Source organism: Myiozetetes cayanensis, unplaced genomic scaffold, assembly GCF_022539395.1.
Source record: "Myiozetetes cayanensis isolate MyiCay16 unplaced genomic scaffold, myiCay2020 scf3, whole genome shotgun sequence".
NCBI lineage: Eukaryota > Metazoa > Chordata > Aves > Passeriformes > Tyrannidae > Myiozetetes > Myiozetetes cayanensis.
The window spans coordinates 58,006,048-58,025,979 of record NW_026087521.1 but is presented as its reverse complement, the minus strand read 5'-3'; the positions used below and the strand labels follow the sequence as shown (position 1 = coordinate 58,025,979).

Here is a 19,932-nt window from a genome sequence, read left to right as displayed (position 1 = left end):
ATAGACCAGTCTGCTCTAAATCAATTAACTACACACGGTTTGCTCAGAGGATTCCGAATGCTCAGCATCCTCATAGTATGCAGTATGAAGGTAAGGGTTTGCAACTTTGTTGCAAATGCTAATCAAGCCTCCATAGTGTAATAACAATGAGCAAGAGACTAAGAAATGACAAAATATGTTCATCAGGAATTCCTCTGTGCTTCAAGTCAATTTTGTCTGAGATGATCTTAAGGAAAATGTATTTTTTCCTTTGCCACAGGAGCTATCAATTCACATTGGGACACCAGTTCCAACGCAGCATCTTGGCTGAGTCTCCCCAGAAACCTGCTTCTGTTGCTGGTCCATGTAGAATGCTCCAGAGGAAACCCAAAACAACAGCAACAGTGGATCTGATTCTTTGGAACAGCTCTGTTACAGGTAGAAAAATCTCAGTTCAACCAGAAAATTCGCATCCCAGTTCCATTCACTAGCTAATGTTTGTCCTCATTTATGAGATTGCCTTTCCTTCAGCATTTACCTCCTTTTGGGCTAATGTTCTCAGTTATATTTATTTATGCAGCCACTGCCTACCACTAACAGTTTGCTAAGGGTTGGGCTGAACATAAAAGTGAACCTGGTAGTCATTGTCATAAAATACCTTCCAGCAATACTGAACCTATTACCCCTTGGTTTCAGTGAAGGAAATGTGGCTCTGCTAAAGCAGAGCCCTGGTCAACAGTTTGGTTCATTTTAAAACAAAAGGCACTATTTTGAAAGAAGTGTATAGTACAGTTTTCAAAAATGCCTAATGACTTGAAAAGCTAAAAATAGCCTAAGGAATTTGGTGCAATCGCAATTTGGCAGTCAAGACTAAGGTTAGACCTTCAGATTGAGGGCAGAGACAAGAATCAAAGAGGGCACAAATCAAAACAAAAGGAGCAAACAGAGGTATGCTGACTGTGAAAAAAAAAAAAAAAGGTTTGCCACAGGCCCAAACCCAGCAGTAACCAGACAGCAATCTGGCCTCACAGCCACTAAAGGTCCATGCCCTGCAGATTTTGCTCTAGGGACAATCTTGGACAGCTCTTAACAGCTCCCAGCAGCTGCACGAACTATTGTAGAGTATGTTAGGGAGATGCCAGCTCATCACCCATGTGAAGACAGTGCATAGGGTTTAACAAAGAATGTGAGACCTCATAAATCAGCTGGGTTTGGGGTTTTTAAGCTGTTACCTGTGTCCACCTGAAAAAAGCTCCATTCATGTGTTCACAGTCTCCATTCACAGGAGAACGTACCTCCTGACTGAAGCCCTGGCTTCAGATTTAAAGTGTTTCATTTAAACCTGACCCTGACCAGCTAAAGTTACACTAAGAAAAGTGAGGTCAGTAGAAATGATAGGAGGTATGAAGTGCCTTTCTCTCCCCAGAAATAGGTTTCTCATTTTTAATAGACACACTTGTGGAACATCCAGCCTGTCCAGTTTATTCGAATTAAAATTAAATGCATTATTGACAATAGAGTCTTTATAGTATGTGATGCATTCTTCCATGTCAAATGGGCATCATAAAGCATGATTTAGTTTCCTTATTGACCTCTTCACCATTACTCCCTCCAAAACCATGAGCAACTTGAATATTCTTATTTTCATTACTTTCCTTTTCTTGTTATTCACCACAGATTAGATTCTGTATCCTCTTTAAGTTTACTTTCTGCACCAGTTTAAACCATTATCTTCTTCTCTTTTAAATCCCCTCTGAAGGTCTAGTTCTCCTACATTACTTTAACAACAACAACGAAAAAGTAGGCAAGCATAGCTTTTGTTCTCTTTACCTAATTTTTAGGAGTCAAAGCAGGGAAAACAGGGAACTGAAGTAGTTTTGGAAGAAGGGGAACCGAGCACTTTAACAGAAATAAATAAAACAATGCAGTAGCTACCGAACCACACACCTATCACTTGCAGCCACTGCTAACAAGCCACACTGCTTATACCACCTATCATTCCCCCTTAGGCACTTCAAATTCAAAACAGTCATTACATTTCTCACTTTTGATGGTATAGACTTAGCAATAAATTGCTTTTGTGGGGAAATACTTTTTAAAAGTGTCTAACCAAAAAGACTGGAAGCTAGGAGGTATGTTGCTTTTTTAAGTGCAGAACTCTCTGTCAAAGTATCTATTTTCTCTCAGTTTGACGCATTACCTTATGATACATAATGCGCTGGGAGGCAGCTTTATGCACTGGGTACACCTCAGAAGGGTTCTGAAAATGAGCAGGCAGAAGGGCAGGTCCTTGTGTGAACTTACAGACTTCAAACAAAAAACCAGAGAATTCCATGTAATCAATCTTTCGTGTTATTTTTTCTGGGTTGTTAATTTCAGGCAAATCAGAATCTCCTTGTTACCTGTATCAGACTAATGACTGACAAATCCCACTCAACTGGCACCCCTACTGGGAAGAGATGAAGTAAACTCCTCCAAAACTTTATTTTCCCGTATCTTAGATGAAAGTGATATTTAACAGGACCGACAGCTTTTCTTTTTCTAGGCTAAAGTAGCTGGCAGGAAAACATCTCTCCAGGCAACTAAAGCAACAAGCCACTCATTCTCCCAAGCCCTTGAAAGATGAGAGGTGCCAAACAGACGTACAAGACACATGAGAGCAGGCAAAGGACACTCAGTGCTCCTTTGGCTGGTCACCCACGAACGCGTCAAAACATGTTACGCTAAGTGGGTGCCACCCACACCATTCCACAGCTGCTCTCAGAACAGGACAGAGACAGCTCGTGTAGCACCAGCCTCCACTGACCCACTGCTCCTAGTTCCATGCCACATGTTATCGCAACTCTTGAGGCCAAAATTGGGTGGGAGCCACCAAGTTAACGGGGGATGTTCCGAGTCTAACAATCCTGGTCTGCACAGACGGTGTGAAACCACTTGTTCCAGTTTAGAAAGGTCAGCCTGGGACCTCACGGAGAGTGGAGACAGCACGCTTCCTCCAACATGCCAGTGCCAGAAAAGGTTGCTTTCTGCTGTCAAAGATAATCCTCAAAAGAACAGCACAAGGATGCAGAAGACCTCATTGAAATCAGGAATAAATCAGAGACAATATAACCTGATCCCATACACCTTAATTTTCACACTTCATACACAGTTAAGAACTAATTCTGTTTTTCAGATATCTTGTCTCCTTCTCTCTCCCACACTTCTTCTTGTAAGGTCTGTTTTGCCTACATTTTTGGGTTTGGGAGTTGTTGGGTCTGGGGTTTTTTGGGGGTAGGGGTTGTTTTGTTTATTTGTTTGCATGAGCAAAGCAAACCATTTTTCCTTTCCAGTTTGCAAGACAATGAGATCTTTGAGATCAGAGGTAGATAGTCTAAGCTACCTGGAAAAAAAAAAAAAATCATTTGACTGTCAACATTTTTTTTTCCTCATGGGAGCCATATACATCTTGTGCTAGAACTGAGGGCACCAGCTTGACTTCTATTTCAAACCCATCTACAGACAGCCAGAGAAATATTCAAAAAGAAAAATAATTTTAAAAGAAAGGAAAAAAAAAACCATAAGACTTCTGAAATGGAAACTGTAGCAAAGATGTGAGGTTTACAATAAGCCAATTTTTTTTTCTTTAAACCACATTACTCTTCCTTAATGTAACAGCCAAACCTCAAAGGACTGGTGGAGGGCACTGTGTACACATATAGAAGCATTGGAAAGTATTTTTCATTGTTTTCCGTGGAAACTATGTGCCAGCTTCTGTAGATAATCTCTTTTTGGCATAGACCTCTATGATGCCACATGCTGAAGGACAAGTGGATACAAACTGAGCTCTCTGAAATCAATGATATCACCTTGCGAAAAACTTCCACTACAGCTTTGACCAAAAAAAACCCACAGGTGCTGAATGTCTCACAACTCAATTTTCAGCTGATATAAACTGCAGTGGCACAACTGCAGAGCCACATCAGTGGCCAGCATCATTCTGTACAGCTCTGCAATGAAGACTAGAGCATCAAGAAAGGGAAGGGGAGAAAAAAAAGCCAACACCACCACCAAACCCAACTTCCATTCCTGTTCTTTTGCTTTGCAAAAATATCAGAGAGCTAACAAATGCAACTATTTTCCTATCTGGTAACAGCAAATTGCTTATCTCAGACTGATCTTTATGAAGTTTGCAGGATTTTCTGAGACCTCAACAGCAAAACTAGAATCATGTGTATAAGATGGATTATTTCAAGCTAAGTGAATTTTCTCTGCAGTTCCTAACTGGCTTTAGACCATTAAAACACACACAAAACAGCTACAATTTCAGCTTTCAGCACAAATGAAAACACTGGAACACAGCAGGGACCATCTGTAAAAAAGGAGGCTCCAGAACAACAGCTTGAGGTAGGAGTAGATTCATGTGGTTTGATGCAGAGTCTTGTAACACAGATATAATTTTAGATCACTGGCCCCACATAAATAAATATGGGTTCCCTAAATAATAATTTATTAGGAGAAAGGAATTAGGTTCTTACAAGTAACATATCAACTAAGTTGGCTAGGGAAATGCTAGGAGAGTGAAGCAAGGGTGGTCTCCATCTCAGCTTAAAATTCTCACGCAGTCCTGATGCCTCTGCAACAGCAAGCACCTCCATGTCTGTGCCACCTCATATGGATAGATTAAAAAATAAGACTAAATAAGACTCTCAAATAGAGCCACTCTAAGCCAGCAGGATCCTGCTAGTACTGTTTTTTTGGATCAGTCTCAGTATCACATCAACAAGATGAGCTGTTTTTCAGACTCAAGCTCACAGCCTGTACTATGCAAAGGGTAGTATAATCTCACCTCTGTCCACTGTAGACAGACATTAAGACTAAAAGAACAATCTTACTGAGACAGAGCAATTGTTTACCTAAGCCAGTAGCTTTTGCCTGCAGCGAATTGGTAATGGATGCTAATAGAGAAAGCAGGAGAATGTGACAAGCCCAAAGTTATATTGCCTTCCACCTACCCATCTTGCCTTTAGCAAAGCAAAGCTTTGGTCTCCTTGGAATGGGCTGCATCAAATCCTCCTAATTCCTGTTAACCAATGGATTTTTACAGTGTTCAGTTTTCTGTTCTTTTAATATAGGTATGTTTGTCTTCATGACATTGTGTAGCAATGAGAACCACTATATAATGTTGAATTGCAAGCAAAAATTATTTCCATTCTTTTAAAACTGTTTGACAAATTTATCTTATGTTTTCTGGCTCTTGCATCATCGGAGAGACTAAATTATTGTTCCCTACCTGATTTCTGCTTGCTCTCCCTGCCGTTCAGGCTGGTAAAACTTCTTCTATTCAGTCTTTTCTCATCTGTACACTGTTCCGTTTCACTGATCAAATTACTATTGCTCTGGTTGCCTTCTCTGCCTTCCATTTGCTTCTTTGAGCAGTAAGCAGAAATATTCATAGGCTTATCTACAGTGACTACTAAATCTCTCTCCAAATGGGTAATAACTAATGCACAGTCCATCCTTGCCTGAGTTAACTGCAATGTAGTGCAGATGGAGAAAAGTAGCCCTATCAACACAGAATGGCAACCCCCATTTTATAGTCCATTCATTCATTACAATTGATCCTTCTGCAACTCCACAGCTAATTCTCATTTTAAATAGCCTAGAGACAAGTTTCAGCACCCCATAGTTTATACCCTGTTTCCAAACAATTTCCAAGGGTGCACTTAGCAACAACTGTTCTGGCTCCACATAAATCCCTGAAAACACCCCTCTAGACCAAAATGCACTTGTGCCTAGTCTTATTTTTTAATCAGTTTCTAGATCAAGAATCTTCCTCCCATGCAATGCACTTTTGTTTCTTCTAGACTAAGAAGAATGCTGTCCATAAAAAGGAAAAAAAAAAGCAAATGCAGACACATTATGTCAACTAGATCATAAAATAAACAAACAGCTTCGGCAGAGGAACCAGAAGTAGTGTGACTTTTAATACTGCCACTTCAGACCATCTCCAGCCTTGAGCAATCCAAACTCAATGCAAGCAAATCCCAGTCAGGCTTAGGGATTTGTCTGCATATCAATAGTAAATCCAAATCCCTAGAGGATTCACAGTTATCTCAGAGCTCACATGTATGGGAAATAAAGCACTAGCCACTCAGCCCTAAAGCTGTAACATACCACAGCTCTTGCTCACAGGGCACTTACTGATGGTCCTAGTAATTCCTGGAACATTTCTAGAGGTCGAGGTAGGAGGGAATGACATGCCTTCACTACATGAAAAAGAGGTATCTTCCTTTCTTACAGATACAACTCAAATACTGTATAAAATGTGGAAGTATCAGGTATCGCTCAAAGTTTTCTCTGTGTATATTTAGATTAAATAAATTTAAATATTTTTAGATTCAACGCAATCAAAGTGTGCCTTAATAGCTGCTTCCACCAGGCTGCTAAGACACTTATGCTGCCTTTCAGCTGCCAGATAGCTCTGCACAATAACTACCCCATACCACTTCCACAGTGAGGCCAATATGTCCCAGGTGTTCGCAGGAAACTGGGCATGGCATCACAAGTGAGAAAAGAAGGTGCTCAGAGCCTCTACAGCGTGAGACTGGGTTGCTAAGGAGGACACACCTTAAGACAAATGATTTTAGCCCACTAGCCTGTCTCCATGAGAAGCACTCGCAATGATGAAAAGAAGTCTGGGAATTCAGCTGCTTATATTTTTTTATTCCTGCAATTCCCCTCAGTTCACTGGGCTGTGCAGACAATCATTTTCTATACAGTCCAATAGTTCCATTTGTTGTCTCAGACTTTTTCCAATTTCAGGCCCTGTAGACTTCAGCTTTGCATTGTTTTAAGAGAAGCACTGTAAATCTATTCAAATTCACATGCATCTCTAAATTAACGTGCACTTCTGAAGCCTTTCTTACCTTCTCCCCTTAAAAGCATCATCAGCCCTGACCTAAGAGGAAGAGTACATCTACACTTCTCTCTGTCAGTGATTTTGTTCAAAGAAAGGACAATACAGTCTGAAGTTTGTTTTTCATAGAAGACTACTTTAACAGCAAAATAGTTATAAAACAAAGAAAGACGTCTCTCTCTCCTGTGGATGAAAGACAAAAATTCTTGCTGCCACATTTTTATCTAGTGCAAGCAACACAGAGAGAAACAAGTAAACTTGAGAAAGAGGTCCAAATACATGTCAAGTAAATTATAAGAGAACTAATCCTTACATTGTCCAGGATCAAGAAGTGCTGGGCTGACACTGAAGCCCAGAACATTTGAATTTGTTTTGTGTTTAGAAACACCAACACTGATATCAGCAGAAACATTTTCACAAAACCATTTCCTTCCCACTCTGGGAATGGTAGAAGAGGATGCAACCCAGAAAAATGGATCAGTATGGATCAATTCAAGGGTTTATTGTCTTTATAATGACAGCACTTTTGTCTTTCCCCATAGAACACAATCCTAAACTGCTCAAAGTTCAACATTGTTTGGGTAGTACTCGTTCCACTAAATAGGATATAACCTATATTATACATATAGGCTATATATATAACCTATAATCTATATATAACCTAGTTCACTAAAATATCAGCTTACCCTAACATCAATGACCTTCTAAACAGTAAATAGAAAAGAATCAATTTTGTTCTGTAATTAATATTAGACACATCATTCATGGAAATCACATCCCAGCACCAAAGTCTGTTGGCACAGGGTGATTTATATGAAGACCCAAAGAGAGTTTAAAAAAAAAAGACTTGAATAACACCACCATGCTAACAATTTGACATGCTAATTTTCTCACCTAAAACCTCCTGCAGAGAGCACAGTCCCTATTATTTAAAGCAACTGCAAAGAAAGGTCATCTGCCTACTTTGTTTTGAAGCAAATGAGATTCACCTGGAAACATGCACAGGACCTGAAATATGGTAGGTAGCACTCAAGTACTGGAATGAGGTGGCCGCCTCATCTGTCAAGAGAAGAGAAACCTCAGATGCTGCAGTTACCTGCCTCGATCCAACAGCCTTCCTGAGACAGACCATACTGCTAGTGAGATCCCAAACCCATCCATTTGAACAACAAGAGCTTCCACAGCTTCTTATGTTGCTCACCTCCCTGCCTTAACTCACTGCAGCTCGCTCAGCCCATCGAAGTCAGTTCCCAGCCTCATGTCTGTGTAGGTGGGAGAGATAGTACATCTCCATAACCATTTTCCCTTTGGGCAGAGATTTTTGCCATCAGAAACTGCTGAGTCCTTTCAGTACTAGCTTGTAGTAGCCACAGTCATCCTAACACTTGCTGAATCCAACAGTGTGAGATGCATTCCTGTTGAAAGCAAAATCTCAGACCTTGGTGCAGAGAAAGCAAGTCGTGCATTGTCAGCTCTGCCCCTGAATTGCAGTCTTTCCAAAACATTCAGGTGACTGGCTATTTCCCTCCCATGAAGGGGCATTAATCCCAACCTAAAACTCCCTAAAGGGTTAAATATACCAACCCCTATAATTTTTTCCAAGTCTCCACACCTCTGATGCTTTTTTTAAGGGCACAATCATCCTTTTCAAAATAATCCTTTCAAACTTGATTTAAAATAGCAGATTCCTACTCAAATACAGAGCCATGTGATCTCCTCTCCATTCCTCACAACTGCCTACATAGTCACCAGGAAAGAGAGCAGAGAAGTAACAATACATAGCAATTCAAATGCTTTCTTTAAAACAACATAACAAATAAAGACCTTTGGCAGTAGAGCACTTCATTCTTTGTAGGAACTCCTCTCCAGTCAAAGGACTCCAGTGATTCCTTCACAATTCAGAATGATTAGCCCAACATTTCCTACCCCAAAGCTGAGAGGAAATCTTGGGCTAAGGGAATTTCAACAAATAGGGAAACACCTGGTGAGTTTTATTCAAGATTTATGCAGGCAAGGCAAGAGTAGGAGTTAGGCAAAGGTTTCCCACCTCAGTGCTGTTTTTGATTAATTACAGTGAAAGTGCACTATTTTATTAATTATTATAAGTAGAATAAGATTATTACAGGAGAGACTGATCCTTGGGAAATTATAGAAGACGTGGATGAACCCAGTTACCCACATAAATTTCTACTTTGCCTCCTCTGTGTTCCTCAGAAATCCCCTCCTCTGCCTTTTTCCCCCCCCTTTTATTTTTTTTCTCCAACTGCAGTAATGCTCTCTTTAGATATCCTCCCTGAAAAATCCACAGTGACTTTTATTCCTTGGAGAACTCCACAGCTTCAGAGCACATCACTCTATGTGAATTTAGACCATTTTTGCCAGCACACAATACTTGACATTTAGAGAATGTCGCCATGATCCGCAGTCCCTGGTGCACCGAAATCTACTTGGAGATTTCTGTCATCCTTTACAGTCTCTACCAAATACTTTCTACACTTTCTTTTTTGAAATGTGAATATACTGCAAATGCAAACTGCCCTGTTGACAGGCCTGTGAAATACCCTCCTTCTCCAAAGAGCATACAGGTTCACAAACAGAGGGACATTTATACATTCAGCTCTATCTCAGTGTGTCTGTATCATCATATAAAGGGATCACCCCTCCCCAAAAGGAAGCAGATACTCAGGGCACGAAGTCCACAGAGTTCTTCATCTCCCTTGTTCAAATGCTAGTTGGATTGCCATTTAACATCAGTGCTGAAAGCAGGAGGCTGCAGTTGTGAACTACACAGATGCTCCAGACATACATCCTTACATACCTTTACAAGTGTTTGCAGCATTTGGCATGGGCACAAATACTCATCTGGAGTTTTGAGAGAACGTGTCTTTTAACTGTGTTTGTCTTTGAGGATTTGGTTGCAACAGCAGTTTTTTGAGGCTATTGAAGTGTTAGGAATATTTGAGGAAGCAGACTACTGCCTGCAGATTTGCCAGAAATGAAAGAATAAAGATACACTGTGTTCATCCACCTCCAGGGTGAGATATAAAATGAACTGCTTCAGACCAAAACAAACAGGAACTTAGGAACGTACTGACTAAAATAAGCATTTCATTGATAGCACAGAGATGAGAGCTGGTAGAAATTATACTCACTTCCTGATTGTTATTGTCACCATTTCATGATATGTACTTCAAATGCTGACAGATAACTTAGACCAAAAAGTCTTCCGAAAAACCAGGTAACTCAGGTCTACTTCACTGGACTGTCCTTATTCTGGGTTCATTTGTAATCCCACATCTATGCAACTTTATATTTGCAAAGTCTAACAGGTGTAAGATTCCTCCTTTCAAGCGAAATGGTAACTTGACCCTAGACTTACACCCTGCCCTACGCTATCCCAAGTTTCTCAGTCAGTTCCTCTGCAACAACCAGGCACAGCTCGCCCGTGCCCTGATTTCCGGGACCTTGCTACTCCAGTCTGGAAGCAGATCCCACACTGGTGCTTCATCAGTTGTCACCAACAGCTGTTGATTTTTCAGGATATATCACATGTCCTCATCAGTACCACTGTTATTTCACACCTTATTCCCTGCAGTAACCCGAGACGAGTACCATCCGGTCGAGGTGATCAGTCACCCTTGTATTCTCTGGTTGCTTTGTGCAAAATAGGCACATGCAGATCAAAAATCCAGAGTACTGAGAGTAAGCAACAGAGTGATATTTTGTACCCGATGTAAAAAACTCAAATTTACTTTCAACAAACATTTCTAGATGACGGTAACTTGGTTTTAAGTTTACTCACGCTGTGAAACAGACGTTTGCCTCGAGATCATCCCAAATGCACAAAATGGGAGCCTGTCATCCTGAATTTAACCACAAGCTACTGCTGTTTGAGTTAACATAGAGTTAAGCTATACTTTTCAAAGATTCACATCAGTCTTCCAGATTCTTCATTGGTATTTCTGATCACTATTTCGCCTTTTTATTAAGAAAATAAAAAAATAGGGAAAAAAAGGCAACAAAATACTAACAGAAGAATCTCCAGTGTAGAGCAATTGCTACTGTTACATTTAAGGAGCTGTGGAAAATTACACTTTCAAATACAGACCAATGCCTCCCAGTTGCCTATATAATTGCAGTTAATAATTTGACCTGTGATTTTACCTGTCGTCAGAGGAAACTAAAGTTGTTAAAAATATTCAGCCTAAAAACAATTTATGAAATGTTGATCATAATTAACATACATATGCATATTACAGATGAGGAAATAAGCAAGTATATGCTATATCCACCATTTCCAAAATAAAGGGAAGGAAAATGTCACTTCCTATTACCTACATTTCCAAAGCTAATTTGAAGTAAAAAGTTGAACAAACAAACAAATTGGAAAGATGTTTTCAAAAGCAAATCAGTTTATTGGTCTCAACATGAATATACAATATTATTCCTTTCTTTTTTTGGTTAAAAAAAAAAAAAAACCAACGATATAATCTGGTTTAAATTTTATGCACATTCAGAAATCACATTATTTTTTCAATAGTAAAGTTAATAAATGCAGTGAAGCATTTTTCTCCACAAAGAATAACACACCTAGTTATAGTCATCCAAATAGGTGATACAGATAACACAGGCAGAAATATTCTGATCTGACAGATCCAGGAGCATGTTCAGCATCCCCCGTTGTCCCTTTTTTTTAACAGTTACTCCCAATGTTACAAAAGGAGACAATCTCAGCTCTTTTTTTTTGTTTGTTTGTCTGGAGTCTTCTATTTTTCTTAGGGTTTCAGCTTACTAATAGTACTGCAATGAGCTGACTAAAGTCTTCAGTGTTGCTCTGCCTACACACTTCCTGGTAATTTACAAAGTTTCCTGGTAACTGGACCCCAAAATGCCTGAATTTAGTTCAGACGTTCATGTTTTTCTAGGGATTTATTTGTAATTTTCCAAGTTTTCAACTGCAAGACCCACGAGGACCAGCTGGGCTCCTTGCAGCTTGGCTAGAGGCACAGAGGGAGTACCGATGCCCAAGGGAATTCCCCTTCCCTCCCTGAGTAGGTCTGCCAAAACCTCAAGGGAAGGTTGGAAGAGGTCTGTGTTTGTGTGACACAGTCACCATGCTGAGACAGAATGGCAAACACATAGAAGCAGAAAGATAAAGCTGGAAAACAAATCACTAAACTTTCTAGTACAGAAGTGAGAGCTTTCTAAATCCCTAGAGATGTTACAGCAATAAAAGGAGATTTGTTTTTATCTTAGATGACCAATGCATCAGCGTTAATTAGTAGTCATTAGAAGATATTTTCTAATGAAAAACAAAACAGCTAGGAAAAGGAGGACTTTCTGAATACTATGAATTCAAAATGAAGCACAATTCTCACACACACAACACTCATTGCCATTTTTCCCACTGCCTTGTAGATACATATTTCACTGAAAAATGGCAATGTTTAACTTCAGAAGTCCAGTTCCTCTATGTGCACGGTGCTATTTTCACTACACAGACAAGTGCAAAATGTGAAGGACAACATCCTCTAAACAAAACCACAGCATCATACCCTTCTGCCAGTTCCACTGTTACTTTGTTCTGGAGAACCCCCTTTCAAAAATAACCTGAAGCTTTCAGGGGTCTTATTGTGAACAGGAAATGATCCTACACAAAAGCTGAAACTAGGGTTAGAAGATAAGTTCTTTATTGTCTGAAGTATTCCGTCTCAATCAGATCAATCTTAAATTGCTAGCTGAAGGTGGAGAATTATTCCCTTACCTTTTTTAGAAGTGACAAATGAAAGCAATTTTCTGCAATGGGAAAGGGAGAGAAGTTTTCAGGCTTTATCAATAGATGTCAATAAGATCTCAACAGAAACCTTTTTTTCAACACCTCCACAAGTAATCTCAAAGAATCAAAAAAGTCATTTTCTTGGCTATGAGGAAGATAAAATGCACTTAGCAAAGGTTGCTGATAAATTAGTTTTTTGTATAGAAACCTGCCTCCAATTAGTAGGATAAAGTTCCTTTGCTTTCTTCATTAATGAGCATTATTCAGTATGAAACTGTTTTGGTTCTTTTACTTTGTTTTAAGTGTGGTTGATGAAATGAAGGGTAACTGAACAGTAGGATTCCTCTGGGCCATGCTCAGTATGATGCTCACACAGGCAAACATCCTGCCTTTAGTGTGTGCCTGGAAAATGAGGGACAGGGTCTACAAAGGCAGATGGAAGGGGGGAAAAATCCAACCACAAAGCAAAGCAGATCTTCAGAGGAATCAGTGAGAATTTTGAGCCCGATCCAAAGTCCCCTGCAGATGATGGCTGTCTTTCCATATCTATTAGGAAGCCCTGCATCAAACCCTCTGCATTACATGGCAGCATTCTGCTGAGCTTTGCAGGCAAGTTGAATTATTTGTTTGGCAGAGGTAGAGAACCCTTTCCAAAGACTATGTTAGCTTTTGAAGGAAGCACTAATCCTTCCTCCTCTGCCAGGAAAAGGCCCCATTTTTCACTAACGGAGACTCTTTCAAAGGGGAAGGAAAGGGTTACGCATGAGCACTGAGGAGGAAGAAATCACAACACTCAGGTGCAAAAGCCACCCAACAGTAGAGAGATACACTGTTTTCCAGAAGTTAATTCAAACATTCATTACTATAGCCCAGAAAAGTAGCATAACTGTTGATTGCAAGCAAAACAATTGGCTTTTCTGAATGCATACTGTTCCCTCCCCCTCCATCCTTCCCAAAGCCCCTCTTCTCTTCCCATCTCAGTTCTCAAGCTGTTTTCCACAGCCCTGAATGTGCACAGTACTGAATGCCATGAGCAAACATAATCCATTACAATCAGTGAACTGTGTTGAATACAGTTCATCTAAAAACATCAGCAGATACACCGCAGCATCACGTGTGACGGTAACTGTCATTCGTCATGTACTATTAGAGAAAGGAGACCTACAAAGCCTGAAACACGCTCAGTGCTTGCAGATAGCAGTCAGACTGGCCATTACGTCACTGAAAAGCTTAAAATTCAACAGTTCCTGCAAGAGCCCACTTACCAGCTATCCAAGGAGCCTGACACAGACATTTTACACCTGTTCTGTTTCCTGCTGCTTTTGCAAAAGAAATCCATGCGTCTCACACTCAAAACTTCCAGGAAAAGTCAAAAAAATCCCCAAGTCCAGCACCTCAGAGAGCCAGGCTAGGTAGGAAACTGAGATGTGCCTCCCATCATAGCGTGTCAAATTGAATCAGGGAAATCTAAATCAGGAGGAAGAAAAGAATTAACATCAAAGGCCAATTCTTAGAAGAGAAATGCTGCTTGTGAGCTGGTCAGTGTGAGTCTGCTGAAATGATGTATGTCTAGGTGGGGAGGGTATATGTGCACACACATGCACACAAACGTCAGACCCTTCCTTGGAAGTGGATTAGGTGGCAGATGGTGTCAGAACCTGAGCTGCTGTCAAGAGCAGAGTTCACACTGTCCTGCTCCCCTGCACTTAGAGATGAAAGCAGCAAAGACACTAAGAAAAGAAAGAAAGAAAGAAAAAAAGCGGCTGATAAATAGCTGACAATCAGCTTTGTCATTGGTAATGAGTGGAACGACATCCCTTCACTTCCTCCCTTCTCCCTCCAGAGTCCTTACAGGCAAAATCCTCTCTGAAACGGAGACAAAAGAGGAAGCATGTGTACGTGCAATCTCCAATTGTGAGAAATAACAGAGGCTCAGTTTTTCACAGGGAAACTAGAACCTGCTATTACCAACCCAAATATCAGAACCCAGGACAGAGAGGTGGGGGAAGGAGAACACACAGTTTAAGGTCTATTAAAAGCAAAGGGAGTAGGGGAAAAAAAAATAAAAGGAAGAAAAACCCCACTGCCTTTGATTGCCAACACAATGAAAATAAATGAGGGAAATAACATTTGGGAGGGACATACCAGCTGAAAGCAGTCACAATGACTTTGTGCAGGCTCCCCTGTTATTAATAATTATTACAGATAATAAGGGTTTTCAGGCTGAGTAAAGGGATTTTTTTCAGTTCCTAAAACTCATTCTCCCTGTCCAATAACCTACCTCCCTCCCTTTTTCTCTCTCTCCTCTGAGCACCTGCTTTACATAGCTTTCCTTGTATTATCATTAGCTTCATGGATAATTGATAGCTGTGCTCATCCAGCTGATGCTAAGAAAAGAACGACAAGGTGGTTCGACACACACTTACTATAAATAGACACACAACATGGCCAGCGTTTGCCAACATCTGATGATGCCTTCCCTCCTGGGTCCTAAAGTTAGCTAGTTTCTCAAAGTCAAGGAAGCAAAGGAAAGCAAGGTAAATGCCTTCGATTAATTTTGCAGAGACTGAAGGGATAAAAATAAGAGTGGGTCTTTATATTTTTATGACATGCTAAAAAAATCCACTTTATTAAACCTTCAGGATAGTTTGCAAAGCAGAGTTTAAATGCCTCTAAATTTTATTTTTTTTTTGCAGCAACCATGAAGCTCAAAATATTTAGCTGGTGGCAAGGGGTCTTTGTCAATAGCTCTGGAAAGGGTCAGGAGGAGATCTCTTTGCTGAGTACAAACCTCCCAGCTGTGCTAAGCTCCAGGTACCTCTGCAAAGCCTGAGTGCTCATGCTCACAGCTCAGAGGGCAAAGGCTGTCAGTCGGTGAGTGCAGGGGAATCACAGCTGTCTCTGCATGGCTGCCAGGAGGCACAGGCTGCCTCAGGCACTGACTCAGCAGCAAAAGCCTCAAGCCTCATCTCTAGTTGGTTCTGGAGACTTCTAGGGCAACCTGCTGACCTATCCTTCATCAGATATGCCAGAGGTAGGTTCCAGCTGGAAAAACCTTACTCTTGCTTGGCCCATCACCAAAGGCTGGGGGAGGTATGATACTCCATGCAGTTGCCTTTTGCCAGCACCTGCTTGCTGATGACCCTCCCCACAGTCTCTCCTAGTCCTGCAGTACAGAAATCACCTGCATTATAGAAATTCATTCAGGCTCTTGGCAGGTTCCACCCACTGCCTCCCTTACCCCACCTCCCAACCCAGTTTGCAAAGCATACAAAGAACCACCTGCCTCTCAGGAACCAGCTGGGACTTTCTGCCTGTGATCAGGGAGAAGTGCTGTATGAAACCTTCCTTGGGGCATCTCTACCTCTGGCTGTGAAAGTCAGGCACAAGCGCACGCTGCTCTCCATGCACTTTGTCCTCCTTTGACAAAAAGCCACCCCAACACGGTGGAGGCTCCAAAATTACTTGCTCCTGAATTAGGACAAATGTTTGTCTCTTTTTTGTCTTAGTCATTGGATCCAGCTGGTCTTTGCAGATCATATCGATTTTTTTTTTCCCCCGTACATAAAATTCTTATTTCTGGAAATTCTTGGTGCCTTCCCTCTACAAACACCAATATAGGCTCAGTTCTCACTCACTGACAGCCATCTAAGCTTCATCAGTACAAATAAGGCAAGGAGAGGTTTAAAATTCCTCCTGCTGAGGAAAGCAGCTGCAGGAAAGTATTTGCTCCAGCACATGCCGAGGTATCGGCACCAATTTTGTCCTCACAGTAGCTACCTCCTGTTTCAGAGCTGATGAACCCATAGATGCACTCAGGACTTTCTCATTTTCTTTCTGAAACCCATTTTAGACTGCAGGAGTACAGCAATGTGAAAATAAACGACTGTTTGTCCTAATTCTCAATCAAATGCTGAGATAGAGAAAAGCTGGTGCTTTCAATAGGAGAGGACATTTGTTCTCACAATTTACTACAGCAGAGCTGTTATCACATATAGACAGTGTCCAGTCATGGCACAAGAGCAGTATCTCAGACCATAGGAGAGGGGGAAAAGAAGAGAATCTAAGCCAAGACTCCATGCAGCTCTGCAACAGGCACGCAGCAAGAACAGTGGTAGTGGTACAAAGCCACACAACTTTGAGGAGTGGGAGGAGGATTTTTCTTAAAAAAGCTTCAAAGATCTGCATAAGTGGGGGTTTCATCTTGAGAAACTTGTAGCTTGAAGCTGACAAGAAAAGCTGCGTCAGGAGCAAAAGAAAAAAACCTCCCTTTTATAAAATTGCTTACCTAGTCAGTGCAGGAGGGCAAGCACACTACAGGGGGAACAAAGAAGAAAAGCATTCAAACAGTTTTTCCTTTCACCAGCCAAAAAGCACACACTAAAATGGAAGCTTTAAATATTTAATGTCAAAAAACCAAGAGAATTTTCCAAAACAAGACTGCTGGTTCAACACAAACCAGCAGCACTCGCAATTAAGATGATAGAGATTTTACACACATCTGCACTAACACCAGTTGGGAACAGATAAAACCCACTTACAGATGATAAGATACAGGTTCAATTTACAGTAACAGGGAGGCAGGGATCAGGTGGAAAATGACTGACCTTCCCCATCTTTGTTACACTTGCATAAAGCAGTTAACATCACCAAAAGAGTGGGAGGCAGTTTAGCCGGGATCAGTGCTAGGCATCCTAATAGATTATGCTATTATTTTGAGATTAAGAGAACAAATACCTTCTTTATAAATCTTGGCTTACTTGAATAGATTTAGTGGATGTCACAGACTAGAAATAACATCTTACAATCCTTTAATTTCTGTACTGATTGGCCTCCTTACAATGAATATCCACTATCTGAGACTTTGGATGTGAAGCACTGGCACTGTTAACAAGTCAAAGCCTCAGCTACTTGACCGGTGTCTTGCTCATATACCTGTGACTGAAGCCATCACCACCTTGAGACCAGCAACGCCTTTCCCACAAGCTCAGACCAGCAGACACCTTTCTTATGTTTCCTGATAGCAGATGGCACTGTGTATTTCCCCAAGATCATCTGGGTGTTTTCACTACCAAATTCCTACTCCTGCAGCAACACAGGAGGTTGGCAATGTCTGACATCTCACTTCATGGTTCCTTGCAGCACAGAAGAGTTTTTCAAATGTTGTGCTAGAGGGCTTTATCTTGTTACAGGGATATAAGAGTTCCTTAAAAGTTGTGATACAAGGAAATTTAGAAAGGTTTTTTTTTGAATTCAGAATTTTCAATTATTATATGGTTACCTGCAACTACAGAAACAGGACACAATGGTCAGCATAGCCCCATCCAAGTCTTTATTCTTCCTCACTTACTTTTACTGTTACAAAACTAATGTTTTGCCCACCATCCTTTCAAAAATTACAAAAGAGTTGGAGTTTTTCTGACAGACACTCGAGCCTGTAACCCTCACACAAGCAGAAAGGCATTTTCCTGTAGATTAGCCAAAGGCGTGATTGATTTCCACCCATGTTCAGCCCACCACTGAAATTCTGCATTTCAGATGCAGCTCTAATACAAAAACCTATTTTAATTCAAGTAGGTCTGAACACCCAGAAGCTACTATTAATGGAGAATTCTAGTGTAGAGTATAGAGAAGAAGCCAGAGTGAAATGTTTCCAGATGAAAGGAAAAAGTCATTTCCCAATGAAAGAGTAAGTTGAAGGAGTGATGAACTAAAACCTGCTCCTGATGGCAACAATTGCAGAGGAAATCTGACTGGAGATCAGGAGGGCCAAGGTGAAATATCATGTAGGCTAAAACTAAGCCTGGAAAAATAAAGCCTTGCTTAGAAACACAGTCATGCCAGTATTAAACTCCACACAAAGAGCCTGATAGACTCTGACCGAAGAGCCCTGAGGCCTCACCCCATCCACCACTTACTCTGTTGACTCAATCTTTGACTATAAATGAAAAATTTATAAAAGGTCTGGTAGGCAGAGCCATTGAATGGCTGCAACCCCCTCTACAAGAAATCCTTCACAGTGCTTACAAATTGGAGCATGTATTTGGCGCTTCCCTCTCTCTGACAGAGTTTAGCCACAAGTGAGTGCCTGGGGTAGGCATCACAGCTTCCCTTAATATGCTGTTTTGCAGGAGACCAGAACAAGGGAGAAATAGTTATGCCGCAGGCCATGCTCATGAATTCATTCAGAGCACAAGATACACTGAGGTCTGGCTTAGAGAAGCGGTAGCACTCCCAGGCACATCTCCTGCTGCAAGAACAAACCTTGTGAATTCGCAGAGAATCCCATACATCCTCCTGTTTCTTGCCATTACTGGCCGGGCAGCTCGAGTTAACGGGAATTTCCCTATAGCTGTGCCTGTCACAGTTTGTCATGGCTGCTCCAGGGCAGAGAAGATATGGAAGAGAATGACAGCAGGCTCCTTCTCGAGATACTTCAGGCATTGATTACAGGACAAATTTTGAGCATTTTACGCACAGACAGTTTTGTCTGTCAGCCACTCAAGATACATAGATTACATCTGCTTCTTGAGGACAGCATTTGCTCCCACCACTAAATTCAAATGTTTATTATACGAATTACTCAAAAACATGTATGCTACCCAGTCCTGTGTACACTAAGGGTATTCTCTGAACAGCAGGAAGGCATTAGAAACTGGTATTAAAGTGTGCTCTGACTCCAAATTTATGTAGCAAATATACAGGCAGAGGCAATGTGGAGGGTATTTTTCTTAGCTCTTCAAGATAGTTATACCCTGTAGCTGTGGAAATTTCATTTCCTTTGGCAAAGGCATTTGTGCCCTGCCCTGTCTGCCCACTTCTATAGAGATGGGGCTTTTTGCAGGTTCAGGGGAAATACAAATATAAGCTTATATGGGAGCTCACACGTCTGTTGAGGAACTTCTGATAGTGCAGTGTCTGTCACTCTTAGAGTTTGTTTCTTTTTTTTCATTTCTCTTTTTATTTTCAACCTTTTTTTTCTTTTATAGCTCTTTTTCTTTTTTTTTCCTGAAGTTTTTGATGTCCACAGCTCTCTCCATCGCCTGCTCCCACTCCCCTATGTCTCTCTAAAAATCTTTCCTTTTCCTAGATAATAAGACATTTTCTTCTCCTTTCCCTCTCCTCTCACCTTTTGGTATTCAAGGTCCACACCTCTCTAATTCAGTACTCTCATTACACTTATTTCTTTGCTTACCTTCCTTCTTCCACCTTCTCCATTAAATCTCCCCTCCATTGCCTTACAAATCTCTAATTTCCTTACCCTGCTCATTTTCTCCAC

General features: G+C 40.9%; 1 protein-coding gene across 6 annotated transcripts in view; it reads right to left on the bottom strand.

Moving 5' to 3' along the window:
• Positions 1 to 19,932, bottom strand: part of DGKI (diacylglycerol kinase iota) — a 208,073-nt gene that overhangs the window by 154,888 nt on the left and 33,253 nt on the right. The window contains exon 1 of one of the 6 annotated variants that reach the window (XM_050324756.1): positions 13,919 to 14,852. The exons of the other annotated variants lie outside the window; for them this stretch is intronic. Coding sequence (XP_050180713.1) covers positions 13,919 to 13,992 — 74 coding nt within the window. The 5' untranslated portion in view covers positions 13,993 to 14,852. Of the gene's footprint in view, positions 1 to 13,918; positions 14,853 to 19,932 lie in introns of those variants that run through there. 6 annotated transcript variants of the gene reach the window in all.